Raw genomic sequence first — 13,682 nt, forward strand, 5'->3', positions numbered from 1 at the left:
ATAACAGATGTGGCAGTGCTCTACTGACTATACATCACGTAGAAATGTCGTTTAGTTGCAGCTGCCGTTTGAAGCGTGTTGCCAGCAGCCCCCATCCATCTGCTCCTCTCAAAGGGTCTGGAGGGAGTTATGTCCAGGGGGCTGCAGGATGGCTGATAGGAAATATCCACGTTTCCTGAATGACGGGTGGACCTGGGGCTGTGAGGCAGTGGGGTCAGGGACATTGTCATCTGAAAAGCTGCTGTGAGAGAAGAAAATAACCTTGTCCAGGCAACTTCCCGGAGCCTGCCTAACGCCAGTTGAGTAGAAGTTACCAGGAGTCAGCCAGTTTGGGAAATTCCTCAGAGTCAGAGCCGCTGGATGATGACATGGTTGCCTGAGGGAAGGTGAGGGCTAGAATGCTGCAGGGATGAGATCAACTACCCCTTATTAGCGTCACAACCCAGGCGGAGCCTACAGCCCCTACTCGGTTCCCTTGGTCTAGAGCCACCCCAAGGCCCCAGGAGCCCCCTGCAGGAGTCTTCTGAGCCTGCCCATTGGCCTCCGCTGAGGGGAGGGGTTGGCCTTGGGTCGCTTTCTGATTGGTTAGCTGTGCAGATTGGCAGGTCCCGCTGGCTGCGTGTGCTGGGAGGGAGGCCAGACATGGCGGAGGCGGGAAAAGTGTCTGGCGGCTTGGGGTTTCCTGGAGGAGGAGCGGCCCAGTGGCCTCTGCAGAGGTATGGTCGCTACATGCCCTTAGGTGCCGAAGAGCTGCCTGGGCCTGGCCTGAAAGCTGTAACAGCCTCCTCCCCAACGTGGAAGGTGAGATCTGAAGGCAGACACAGCTCGAGGCGCTCACACCTCCGAGGAGGGAGGGAAAACCGAGGCTGGTGCCCCAAAGGCGACTTGGATAGGAGGAGGGGACACCAAGGGGCTGCCAGGCGTGTCAAGGAATTGCCGGTCCAACAGCTAACATTTAACAACAACAAAATATATATATGTGTGTGTGTGTATAGTAATAGGAGAAGTGACTGGAACCCATTACATTCTCAAATTAATTATGCAGAGCAGTAAACATTCATATATTCAACAGATATTTATTGAGCATCAAGTATGTGCAAGACTCTTTACAGGGTTCTAAGGGTATAGCAATGAGTAAGATGTAAAGGTCCTTACTCTCACTGATGTTTTTAGTCTAGTGGAGGACATAGTATTTGTCCAAATAACTGTGTAATTATGGAAGGGACCGTTGAATCATCCATAACCACGTTTTCATGCTCTTTGGCAGTCAAGCATTCACACAGGACTAAATTTGAATCCTGTCTTTGCTACTGAATTTATGTGATACTGATTTAGTTCCTTAACCTTTCTGTACCTTACTTTATCTTAAAATAGAGGTAATAATTGGGCTCAAAGGAGTAGGGCGCTGGCCCCATATACCACAGACGGTGGGTTCAAAACCGGCCCCGGCTAAAAAAACTGCCAAAAAAAAAAAAAGAGGTAATAATGGAACAGGCATTCCTTGGAAATATTGTAGGCTCAGTACCAGACCATCACAATAAAGCAAGTCATTAATTTTTTGGTATCCCAGTGCATATAAAATGTTATGGTTACACTATACTGTAGTCTATTAAGTGTGCAATAGCATTATGTCTAAACAACGTATATGCCGTGATTAAAAAACAATTTATTGCTAAAAGAATGTTAAAATCAGCAGGTGGTAATCTTTTTGCTGGTGTAGGGTCTTGCTTTGATATTGATTGGCTACTGACCAGGGTGGTGGTTGCTGAAGGTTGGGGGCGGCTGTGGAAATTTCTTTATTTTTTTTGAGACAGTCTCACTCTGTTGCCCAGGCTAGAAGTGCCATGGTGTCGTATCTCACAGTAACCTCTGACTCCTGGCTCAAGCAGTCCTCCTGCCACAGCCTTTCAAGTAGCTGGGACTACAGGTGCCCTCCATGGCACCCAGCTAATTTTTTTTTTTCTATTTTTAGTAGAGAAGTGGTCTTGCTCTTGGTCAGGCTGGTCTCCAACTCCTGAGTTCAAGCAATTCACCTGCCCTGGGCTCCCAGAGTGCTAGGATTACAGGCATGAGCCACAGGGCCTAGCCTGTAGAAATTTCTTAAAATGAGACAATGATGTTTGCCACATGGATTTATTTACTTTTCCTTTCATGAAAGATTTCTCTGTAGCATGTGATGCTGTTTAATAGAATTTTACCCACAGTAGAACTTCTTCAAAATCGGAGTCACTCCTTTCAAATCCTGCTGCTGCTTTATCAACTAAGTGTATGTAATATTCTAAATCCTTTGTTGTCACTTCAACAGTGTTTATAGCATCTTACCCAGGAATAGATTCCATCTCAAGAAATACATTTCTTGGTGGCACCTGTGGCTCAAAGGAGTAGGGCACCAGCCCCATATGCCAGAGGTGGCGGGTTCAAACCCAGCCCCGGCTAAAAACTGCAAAAAAAAAAAAAAAAACAACAAAAAAACATTTCTTTCTTCATCCATTCATAGGAAGCAACTCTTCATCTGTTCAAGTTTTATCCTGAGCTTTACACATCTTTGGGCTCCACTTTTAATTCTCTTGCTATTTCCACTACATCTGCAGTTACTTTCTCCACTGAATTTTTTACCTCCTCAAAGTCATCCATAAGGATTGGAATCAACTTCTTTCAAACTCCTGTTCACGTTGACATGTTGACCTCCCATGAATCACTAATGTTCTTAATGACATCTATAATGTAAATCTTTTCTAGAAGGTTTTTGGTTTACTTTGCCCAGATCCATCAGCGGAATCACTATCTATGGTAGCTATACTCTTACAAAATATATTTCTTAAATAGTAAGAGTTGAAAGTTGAAATTACTCCTTGACCCATAGGTTACAGAATACAAGTTGTATTATCAGGCATAAAAACAACATTAATCTTCTTGAAGGTCTCTATCAGCGCTCTTAAGTGACCAGATACATTATCATTGAGTAGTAGGTCTCAAGAGTGAGCTTAAAATATTCAGCAAACCATGCTATAAACAGATGTGCTGTGATATAGGCTTTTGTTGTTGTTGTTGTTGTTATTGTTCTGTTTATAGAGCACAGGCAGACTAGAGTTAGCTTCATTCTTAAGGGCCCTGGGATTTTCAGAATGTAAATTGGCTTCAGCTTTAAATCACCAGTTGCATTAGCCCTAACGAAAGAATCAGCCTATCTTTTGGAGCTTTGAGGGCAGGTATTGACTTCTCTAGCTATGAAAGTCCTAGATGGCATCTTCTTCCAATAGAAGGCTGTTTTATCTACATTGAAAATCTGTTGTTTAGTGTAGCCACCTACATCAATGATTTTAGCTAGATCTTCTGGTTAACTTATGGCAGCTTCTACATCAGAACTTGCTGCTTTGCCTTGCACTTTTATGTTCTGGAGACAGCTCCTTCCTTAATCTTCATGAACTGATCTCTGCTAGTTTTAAACGTTTCTTCTGTAGCTTCCTTATTGCTCTCAACTTTTATAGAATTGAAGAGAGGGACTTTCTCTAGATTGGGTTTTGGCTTTAGGGAATGTTGTGGCTAGTTTCAGTTTTTCTTCAAACCACTAAAACTTTCTCCATCTGAGCAGTAAGGCTGTTTTGCTTTCTTGTCATTCTCTGGAGCAGCACTTTTAATTTCCTTCAAGAACTTTTCCTTTGCATTCACAACTTGGCAAACTGGTGCAAGAGGCCTAGCTTTTGGCCTGTCTTGGCTTTTGACATGCCTTCCCCACTAATCTTAATCATTTCTAGCTTTTGATTTAAAGTGAGAAATGTGCAACTCTTCCTTTTGTTTGAATCCTTAGTGGCCATTGAAGGGTAATTAACTGGACTAATTTCAATATTGTTGTGTCTCAGGGGAATAGAAAAATCTCAGAAGGAGAGAGACAGGGAAGGGCCAGTTGGTGGAGCAGGTGGAATACACATAACATTTGTAGATTAAATTCATTGTCTAATATGGCCATGGTTTGTGTGCCCCCAAACAATTACAATAGTAACATCAAAGATCTCTATAAGAGATATAACAATAATGAAAAAGTTCAAAATATTGTGAGAATTACCAGAATGTGACACAGAGACACAAAATGAGCACATGCTATTGGAAAAATGATATTGATAGACTTGCTGGATGCAGGGTGGTCACAAACCTTCAATTTGTAAAAAAAAACAAACAAAAAAACAGATATGCTGATACTTGCTTCATCAGATTGTTTTGAGCATTGAATAAGTTAAAATATATCAATCACCTGGTAAATCAAGGTGATTAATATAAATATATATCAATATATATATTGATATACTTAAAATATATCAAGTACCTGGTGTATGTTAAGTTACATAAGTGTTTGCTGTTATTCTGTTCTGGTGGTATGTTTCAACACCATGATTGCCAGTCGTTCAGTTGCCTTTGGTCTGGTTTGACTATTGGACCCGTGGACCCTGGCATTCTGGATATCCATGTGTGTGCATACTTGTGTGTACGTTTGTGTGTTTTGAGTAGCAGTAGGCAGGAGAAGAATAAAATAAAGAGAAGAAATATTCCAGGTAGAAGGCATGGTCAAAGTCCCATACCTGGGAAAACCTCAGCATGTGTAATGTATAGTGAGAAGGCCAGTAAGGCTGGTGCTTAGAGAAAAAGGGGAAATGATAGCCAGAGGTGAGGCTGTCTAGAGAGGCATGCAGGTGCATTATAAACATTTTCTTATAATTCACAGGAAACTACTGAAGGGTTTTAAGCAGGGGCATTTTCATCTTTGAAAGATCACTCTGGCTGCAGAATGACGGAATTCTGGGGAAATATGAGTGGATTTTGGAAGATTACTTAGAATGCTATTGCAGTGTTGTGCCCAGGAGAAGGAAGTTTCCTCAGTGGTATTAGAGTTATTTCAAGGGGAAAGCATGATTAAGTTTGTTGAATGATGATGCTTCAAAGTGAAAAAAATGATAATGAAGGGGTGCCCATCCTTAATGGTCTTTACCAAGAGACTACCATGGAGTGAAGGGAATGGAATCCAGATAGGAGTGGGCTGAAGAGTGACTGGTGGGTGAGGAGGTGAAGCCAGTGACCACGGAGAAGTGTGGCTGTGATTGTGAGTAGAGAGAGTATGATGAATTATTCACCACATTCTAGAACCTTAGAGCTGAGGCATTCCTTAAAGCTTGAAATCAATATATCTAGAACCATAAAAAAGGCATTAAAAACTTAGTTGTACTCTCATAGAACCCTGTATCCTGAGAAATGATAGAGGCTAAAAAGAGGCACACTGGGGTGAAAGAGCTAAATTCAAGGATGACTGGTCTGCAATTGGGTAGTTTGAGGACATATTTAATTTTTGAGCCTGCTCCGACAGATTTCCTTGATACTTTCTCTTAATACTCTTTAAACCCTTTCTCTTAAGGCTTCTATGTTGAGTGCCTGAGCTCAGATACAGCCAGGTAACTCTTAAATTCTTATCCTGCAACCCAGAGGCCGTGGACATTTGACCATTCTAAGGAGTTGACTGTTATCGCACTTTTTTCCCTTCTCTTTGCAAAGCTTTTCATAATTGCTTATAAGGAACAGCACTTTTCAACAGTTTTCAAATGTTTGGCATGAAGCCACAGCTACAGTGACAAGAGATGAGGTTGGCTTTTGCAGTGCTTTTGAAAACTGAACATTTGTACCTTCCTTTGAATCTGTGCCGAACCATCCAACCTGCTGTGATCAGTTTCAGCCTAGGTCTGTCATTTTTTTTTTTTGGAAAAACGAAAGAGAAAACAAGATTTGTTCTATTTTATGGGCACTGTGACTATTGTGCAATAATAATAATAAAAGATGAGCCATCTAAAGAACTGTACTCTCTAAGTCCTATGTGAATTTTTATTTTAAAAATATGTGGTACCTGCAATAAAAGAAGATAGGTTAGGTAAAGCTTAAAAATATATTATTGTGGAGGATAGAGTCATTCTAGTTGTTTTATTCTTTCAGAAACTTTAAAATTCAACCTTGGTTGAACCTATTTTGCGTTTTTTTCATTTTTTCTGAACTTATGGGGAGAATCTGTTCTCCTGATACTGTTGTGGTTGTTTAATTGCAGAGAAGACTTTCATCACCCTGGCTATATGCCAAGACAAAAATGTCAACTCGAGAAAAAAATGAATGGTACAACATGATTTCTAAGACTTGAAGTCCTAGTTGAGATGTAAGGTCAAATCTAAGACAAAAAGATTATTATATATAAATTGTCTAATATATGTCATAGAATAGCTAATATACTTTATTATGTGTGCCGATTTGATTTACTTCTCTAAATTGAATTATTATTAAAAGTCTCTAAAGAGAAATTAACCACAATTTGGAAGCAAATAAACTTTTTGTAACACAGTAAAAAAAAAGTCTCAAAACCCAGCAGATACTCATACTTAATGTGCATATCTGGGAATTAGTTAAAAATGTAAATTTTGGCTCAGAATAGGTCTAGTATGGGAAATAAGATTCTATAGTTCTAACAGGCTCCCAGTTAACACTATTGCTGTTGTTTCAAGACCACACTTTGAGAGACAAGGGCTTAGAAGACCTTGAATGAAACGGGCGGCCATATAGTAAAATTAATAAAATGAATTTATGAAGTTATGAGTAATCAGATTCATAATGAATATGCAAACATTATATTAATAGAGTTAATATTTAAACCATCTGTCATGATTTAAATGGAATGAGCAAATGAAATACAAACTTGAACTTGATTTTAGTTCCTTACATCTGTTGTCCCAGCCTTTCTGAAAAGATTATCATAATAACAGATTGGTCCATTTTATGTATTTTATGTCTGAATATAATTTAGTCTACTAATTTGAGAATAATTGTGAAAGGTGAAGTTAATTGCAGGTTGCTTTTAAATTAAAGTTTTACCATGTTTTTCACATTCCAAGGATTTCTCTTGCCCTAATTGGTTGAACCTGACAACTTCTAGATTATTTTTTCCTTTCATAGGGAGAAAAAAAACATCCTTTAATTTTTATAGGAGGAACTTAAAATAATTGCCCTACTTAGAAATTAAGCAATAGAATGTGAAGTTTGTACTTGAAATGAACTTTTAAATGTGGATTTAACCTAAGATTTACTTTGAGTCTTCTTAACTTTGTCTACTTTTCTTTTATATTCCTAGTGCCTAGGTGCTCAGTAAATGTTTGACCAAATGTGTGGTATGGTAACTTTTCTTATGATATTGGATAATTGTGAAATGATACCTGTTTGTTAAGTGTTTAGTGTATTTCTTAGAGCAGCCTTATCAAACAGATATTATTATGCCTGTTTTATGGATAAGGGAACTCCGGTTCAGTGGATTTCCCAGGAACACAAACTTGAGAAGAAAGAATTCAAACGTTGGTTTTCTTATCTTTAAAACTTGTGCTTTTAAACTCTATGCTGTTTGCCTTAGAAGTGTTACTATTTCATATGGATAATAGTGTTCAATGATGTGGATAAGGAAGTTTTTGAGATTAACACAAGTTAAAAATAACAAAAATGATAGTTTTTTTTTTTTTAAGGAAAATGTAAGATTCAGTAAAACCTCAAAATTATTTTTAAAAATAGTGACATGGTAGTTCTTTGCATTCCTGATAATTTTTGAATGGATGCCAAACGTTATGTGTTTTACCTTGTTGGATGCAGGATATTTTTGTATTCCTGTAAATGTTCCTGAGCTTTTGTTCTGGCAGAAGTTAGTTGGAAATAGTTTGATCCTTTGAAGTCTTGCTTTTAATCTTTGTAAGGGTGGGACCAGAGCAGCATTTAGAGGGAATTTTTTTCTGACTCTTGAGGCAAAACTCTTGTGTATTCTACTCAACACCTTGTAAATTATGTTCTCTCTGACTGAAGAACAGGCACTATTCCCTGCCCCCAGTGTGAGCTCTGGGGATTATTGCCTTAATCCTCTCAGGTGGTTCTTTCCCCAGCCTCTGGCAGTTTCCTCACACATATATTTAATATATGCTGATCATTACTCAGCTGCAGCAGAGGGAGGGGGTTTTACAGGTGTGGAGTTCTCTCTCCCTGTGGCTGCTCCCTCTGCGATGTTCTGGCCCACAGACTCTAGCTGCACTGCTCTCGGACTCAGCTCTAGCTCCCTAACTCAGGAGGCCTTGCCAGGGTATGCCTGGGTTTCTCCTTGCACTTTTTGTTGTTGTTTTGTTGCAGTTTGGCCGGGGCTGGGTTCGAACTTGCCACCCTCGGTATATGGTGCCGGCGCCCTACTCACTGAGCCACAGGCGCCGCCCTTCTCCTTGCACTTCTCCAAGTACTCTAGGACAGTGGTAAGGCTCACCTCCTTTGCTTCTTGTCATTTTTCAGTAGCCATGTCTTTCATTACCTGATTATCTATGGTCTTAAAAACTGTTGCTTCTAATTTGTCCAGCTTTTTAATTGTTTTAGCAGGAGAGAAACAGGAAGTATCTGATTCTACTTGTTGGCTAGAGGAGAAAGTCCACAGTGAGTCTTTTGATTCAGTCCCTCTTAGTTTTTTTGGACTTAAGGTCACCAACTCAAGAAAGTGTTATTAAATTATCTCCTAGGTACTTGGCATTCAGCTAGATATTGGAGATGCTGTGGGACTGTTTGTATGCTTCACACAATCCTAAAATGTGAGGGCACTTGAGTGGAGAATTATAAGAATAGATAGAGCCTGATCAGTGGAGCAAGTTTCAAGGTGGGCAGATGGCATTCATCAGAGTCTCTAGGGATGTTGCTGAAAATGCAACTTCATAGTTCTTGCTTTAGAATATACTTGATTCATATGTACTGCAATCAATCTGCACACTCAATTCTGAAGGAAGGGTGGAGAAAAGGGAATAACTGCCAAAGTAATGCTGTTACTCTATGGCACTTCATAGTTTATAAAGCATTTTTGTTAACCCTCTTTCCATTTAATTTTCAGAACTTTTTTATTTTTATTTTTTTGAGACAGTCTCACTTTGTTGCCCCTGAGTAGAGTGCCTTGGCATCATAGCTCACAGCAACCTCAAACTCTTGGGCTCAAGTGATTCTCTTGCCTCAGCCTCCCAAGTAGCTGGGACTATAGGCACCCACCACAGCACTCACCAGTAGCCCGGCTATTTTTAGATAATTGGTCTAAAAATAGACACCTTTAGTTCCGTGATCTACCCACCTCGGCTTCCCAAAGTGCTGGGATTACAGGTGTGAGCCACCGAGCTGCCTAGCCCCTCTTCTCAGAACTCTTTCTTTTCTTTCTTTTTTTTTTTGAAAAGTTAAAAATTCCTTAATTTTTTATTCCTGGTACCACTACCACAATTTATAGGGCAATGTACCTGATGTAATGAAAAGAAAAAGACAAACCTACACAGATAAAAGATCTCAGGAATTTACATCTAATTGACACTACATTGCATTAATCAATAGCTGCACTTTTTGCAAACTGTGGCTATGACAGTCCTGAACAAGAAGGATTTCTTGTTTAAGCTGCAGTAACTTTCCTGATATAGATCATCGTTCCTTCTGTGGCAGATTTTTACAGTTCCTCTAATGCATTTGGGACAACTGTCTCAAAGTAACCTGCAGCTTTCCTGACAACTCCTTGCTCTCTCCTGCTAAGAACTGTAGCCCTTTTCTGTTGTTTTTAGAACCTTCTGCTACCATATTCATCACTTCCACCACCAGATCCATAACCACCACCATATGGACGGCCAGAGCTTCTTCCACCAAAACTGCCTCCTTTCATGGGTTCATAATTTGATTGCCGTTGTTCACTATAATATCCAAAATCATTATAGTTCCCACCACTACCATAGTTACCACCTCCAAAATTTCCTCCTTCATTGTAACCATCACATCCTCCTCTACCACCATATCCACCACCTTGGTTTCCATATCCTGGTCCACCACCACCATAGCCCCCTCTACTACAGTAACCAGGACCACCGCCATAGTTCCCACTGTCACCTCCAAATCCATTGTATCCATCATCACCTCCTCCACAACTACCTCTGCTGCCACCACCTCCACCACCATATCCTCCTTTTCCACCAAAGTTTCCACCACGCCAAAATTACCTCCACTACCTCCAAAGTTTCCTCCCCAACCCATGAAGTTGCCAGATCCACCTCCATAACCTCTTTGCAATCCAGCAGACTGCATCTCTTGTTTAGAAAGGGCCTTTTTCAGGGCAGTGCCTGTGGCTCAAAGGAGTGGGGCACTGACCCCATATGCCAGAGGTGGCGGGTTCAAACCCAGCCCTGGCCAAAAAACTGCAAAGAAAAAGAAAGGGCCTTTTTCACTTCACAATTATGCCCGTTAATAGTGTGGTATTTCTGAACAACAGGTTTATCAATAGTATCATGATCATCAAAAGTTACACAAGCAAATCCTCTCTTTTTTCCACTCTGCCTGTCTCCCTTAACTTCTATGGTTTCCGTCTTGCCATACTTTTCAAAGTAGTCTCTCAAGTTATATTCTTCTGTATCTTCTTTAATACCACCAACAAAAATTTTCTTCACTGTGAGATGGGCTCCAGGCTTTACAGAATCCTCTCTAGAAACAGCTCTCTTTGGTTCCACAGCAGCCCATCAACCTTGCAGGGTTGAGCACACCTTGCTGCATCCACCTCTTCCACACAAGAGTAAGCCACAAAACCAAAGCCCCTGGGACGTTTTGTTTGGGGATCTCTCATTACCACACAATCTGTGAGTGTGCCCCATTTCTCAAAACGTTCTCTTAAACTTTCATCTGTAGTTTCAAAGCTCAGACCACCAATAAACAGTTTTCTCACCTGCTCTGGTTCCTTTGGATCATGGCTCTCCTCCCCCCTGGGTGGTGGTGGTGAGCCGGTGGAGGTTTTACCTCTGTTTTGAGACCGGACTCGCCTCTTCCAACTTGAGTTCAATATGGGACCGAGAGCTATTCTCAGAACTCTTAAAGTCATAATACCACTTTATAGATAAGAAGCTGAATTCTGTTTAGGTTGTATAGCTTGCCACAGGTTAACAGAGGAAGTGGAAGAACTGATTCTAAAACTGAGGTCTTCTTCAGACTAGTGTGCATTCTGCTCTACCCCACCGCTTCCTGCACTGGCGTCTTCTCTTGTAGCTGTAGGAGTAGCATCAGGAGCTAGTGTTTTTTCAGGTACCATGCTTTTTTTTGAAGCTCTAATAGGTAATATTTTATATTAATTGGGGTTAAGATTGGCTGGGAGTGACAGAAAATATGGTGGGTTAAATAAGATGAAAGTTTACTACTTTCTACAATTAAATGCAGATCTGGTGTGACATTCCAGTGGCAGGAACTGAGGCTCCTATTTTGTCTTCTGCCTTTCATGCCCATGGTGTCAGTCTGAGACAGAATTGTGGAGAAGAGGATGAGGAAATGGACAAAAGGTGCATGTCTGCTATCACTTAAGGAAGTTTCCAGTAAGCCACCAGATGATGCTTCTTCCTACAGCATTGTGGCCAGAACTTTGTGGCCATCTTAGCTGTATGAACAGCTGGCGCATGTAGTCTGAATGCCACAAGGTCATGTGTCTCTAAAAACTAAGGGTTTTATTACCACATAAGAAGGAAAAATGGATATCAGGGGACAACTGGCAGTCTGCCATATATTTTTCACTTTTTTCTTCTGAATCTGAAAACTGCTAAGAATAGACTTATTTCTGGTAGGAACTCAAAAGGCATTTTCTAATAATAGCAATAACAAAACTATTATTTAGTGCCTAAAAACTATATGCCAATACCTAGGACAGTGCTTGACAGACTCCCTCCCCTGCCACATGAATGAAATGAATCAAGGCGAGGCATTCCACTAAGCATCTGATCTTACATTTCTTTTAATCTTTCAGATGATCCTATAAGGAAGTTATTACTGTTTTTATTTTGCAGATGAGGAAATTAAATATACTTCTAAGTGGCAAAACTGGGATTTGATCTTAGGGCTATCTGATTTAAGATATTGTCTTTTATAAAGTAGTCATTAATGCTGTTCACCTAATATACTAAGATTGCACAGCTGGCCCTGGCCTCTTGAAGTTGATTGTGTCATGTGACTGCTTTCAGCCAATGAAATGTGAACAGAACTGACAAATGTCTAGAGCAGAAGCCCAGGCATGTTCATCTTATTCTTTCCTTTTGCGATGGTGTTGCAAATGCTAGCTTCTCTGCCAGCCTCCTTCCTATAGTGAGAACCTTAGGCAGTGCAAGGAGGAGTGTAAGATGAGGATGGGTAGGTAGAGTAGGTGAGAAATAAAACTTTTTTTTTTTTTTTTTTTTTGAGATAGTCTCATTATGTTGCCCTTGGTAGAGTGCTGTGGCATCACAGCTCACAGCTCACAGCAACCTCAAACTCTTGGGCTCAAGCAATTCTCTTGCCTTAGCCTTAGCCTACTAAGTAGGTGGAATACAGGCGCCTGCCGCAACACACGGCTTTTTTTTTTTTTTTTTTCTTTTTGAGACAGAGCCTCAAGCTGTCACCCTGGGTAGAGTGCTGTGGAATCACAGCTCACAGCAACCTCCAACTCCTGGGCTCAAGCGATTCTCCTGCCTCTGCCTCCCAAGTAGCTGGGACTACAGGTACCTGCCACAATGCCCAGCTGTTTTTTGGTTGCAGCCGTCATTGTCGTTTGGCAGGCCTGAACGCCCCACTATTTTTTGTTGCAGTTGTCATTGTTGGTTAGGTAGTTGGACCCAGTTCAAACCTGGGTATGTGGCTGGCACCACAACCACTGTGCTACGGGCGCCGAGCCTTAACTTTTATTTCTACAGCATACTCTAGGCTATACTTGACTGATAGGGAAATATTTCTACACTTGAAGTTATGTTTAATTCAATTATGTGTCATATGCATTGCATAGGCTTTTGAGGAAATACATTGCAACTAATGTTCTAGTATTTCTTTCTATGATAAAATCATTGCTTGTTCCAAAATACTAGTTTATAAATATGTATTTCCAACTTGGGATTAGTCTCTGTTCTCTTTCTCTAATAAACTAAAAGCTTAATTTTGTCATGTAACAGACATAGTTTTCATAGAGGCAATGGCTTGTTTGTGTAACATGATTTAAGGTAGCATTTATCTGGACAAGTACAGTGAAGAAGATTTTTTTTTTTTTCAGTTTAATGGTTTAAGGGAGTCCAGGAGGTGACAGTTAGAATGATACTCAAGAATATTAAAATTCATCCATTTTAGGATTTATTCCCCACCATCTATGTGCCAAACATGCTGCCAGGCTCTGTTCAGAGATGGTCAAGGCAAGCTTTTGCTACCGAAAGAGCTTGCCAATTGCGCCAAGTGCCTGCTTGTTTGGAATGGAAGGTATTTTAAACTTTACAAATGACAGCACTGTATCTGAGAAATAAATTGAGGTGTTTCTGTAACTCAGGTTTGGACATATAATTTGGATATTGGGATTGTTATGAGCTTAAATGGGCTTTGTTTTGTTTTCATGAATGAACAGAGGCGTGTGGCCATGAAGGTAGCAAAGGTGAATGTGAAAGATGCAGAGACCCAGGCGAGATAAATGTGCCCATGGGAAGTGCCACTTTCAGGGATAGTGGGTGATTTTTATAGGATTTATTAGTCTGGGAAAAATTTAAAGGATTTTTAAACATACTAGAGAAATGTCCTAGGAGTACTTTTTTTATAGAAAGAGTGATATCCAGGGGGGCCTTGATTAGTAATTTCAGAGACAAGAACTTATT

General features: G+C 40.4%; 1 protein-coding gene and 1 pseudogene across 2 annotated transcripts in view; one reads left to right on the plus strand and one right to left on the minus strand.

Moving 5' to 3' along the window:
• The first annotated feature begins 642 nt into the window (after nucleotides 1–642).
• The window catches only part of REC114 (REC114 meiotic recombination protein), a 115,190-nt gene continuing 102,150 nt past the window's right edge, over nucleotides 643–13,682 (plus strand). For both annotated transcript variants that reach the window (XM_053593808.1, XM_053593809.1), the window contains exon 1: nucleotides 643–801. In XM_053593808.1, coding sequence (XP_053449783.1) covers nucleotides 643–801 — 159 coding nt within the window. The remainder of the gene's footprint in view (nucleotides 802–13,682) is intronic.
• Nucleotides 9,617–10,918, minus strand: LOC128587693 (heterogeneous nuclear ribonucleoprotein A3-like; annotated as a pseudogene).

The sequence above is a fragment of the Nycticebus coucang genome, chromosome 6, assembly GCF_027406575.1.
Source record: "Nycticebus coucang isolate mNycCou1 chromosome 6, mNycCou1.pri, whole genome shotgun sequence".
Taxonomy (NCBI): Eukaryota; Metazoa; Chordata; class Mammalia; order Primates; family Lorisidae; genus Nycticebus; species Nycticebus coucang.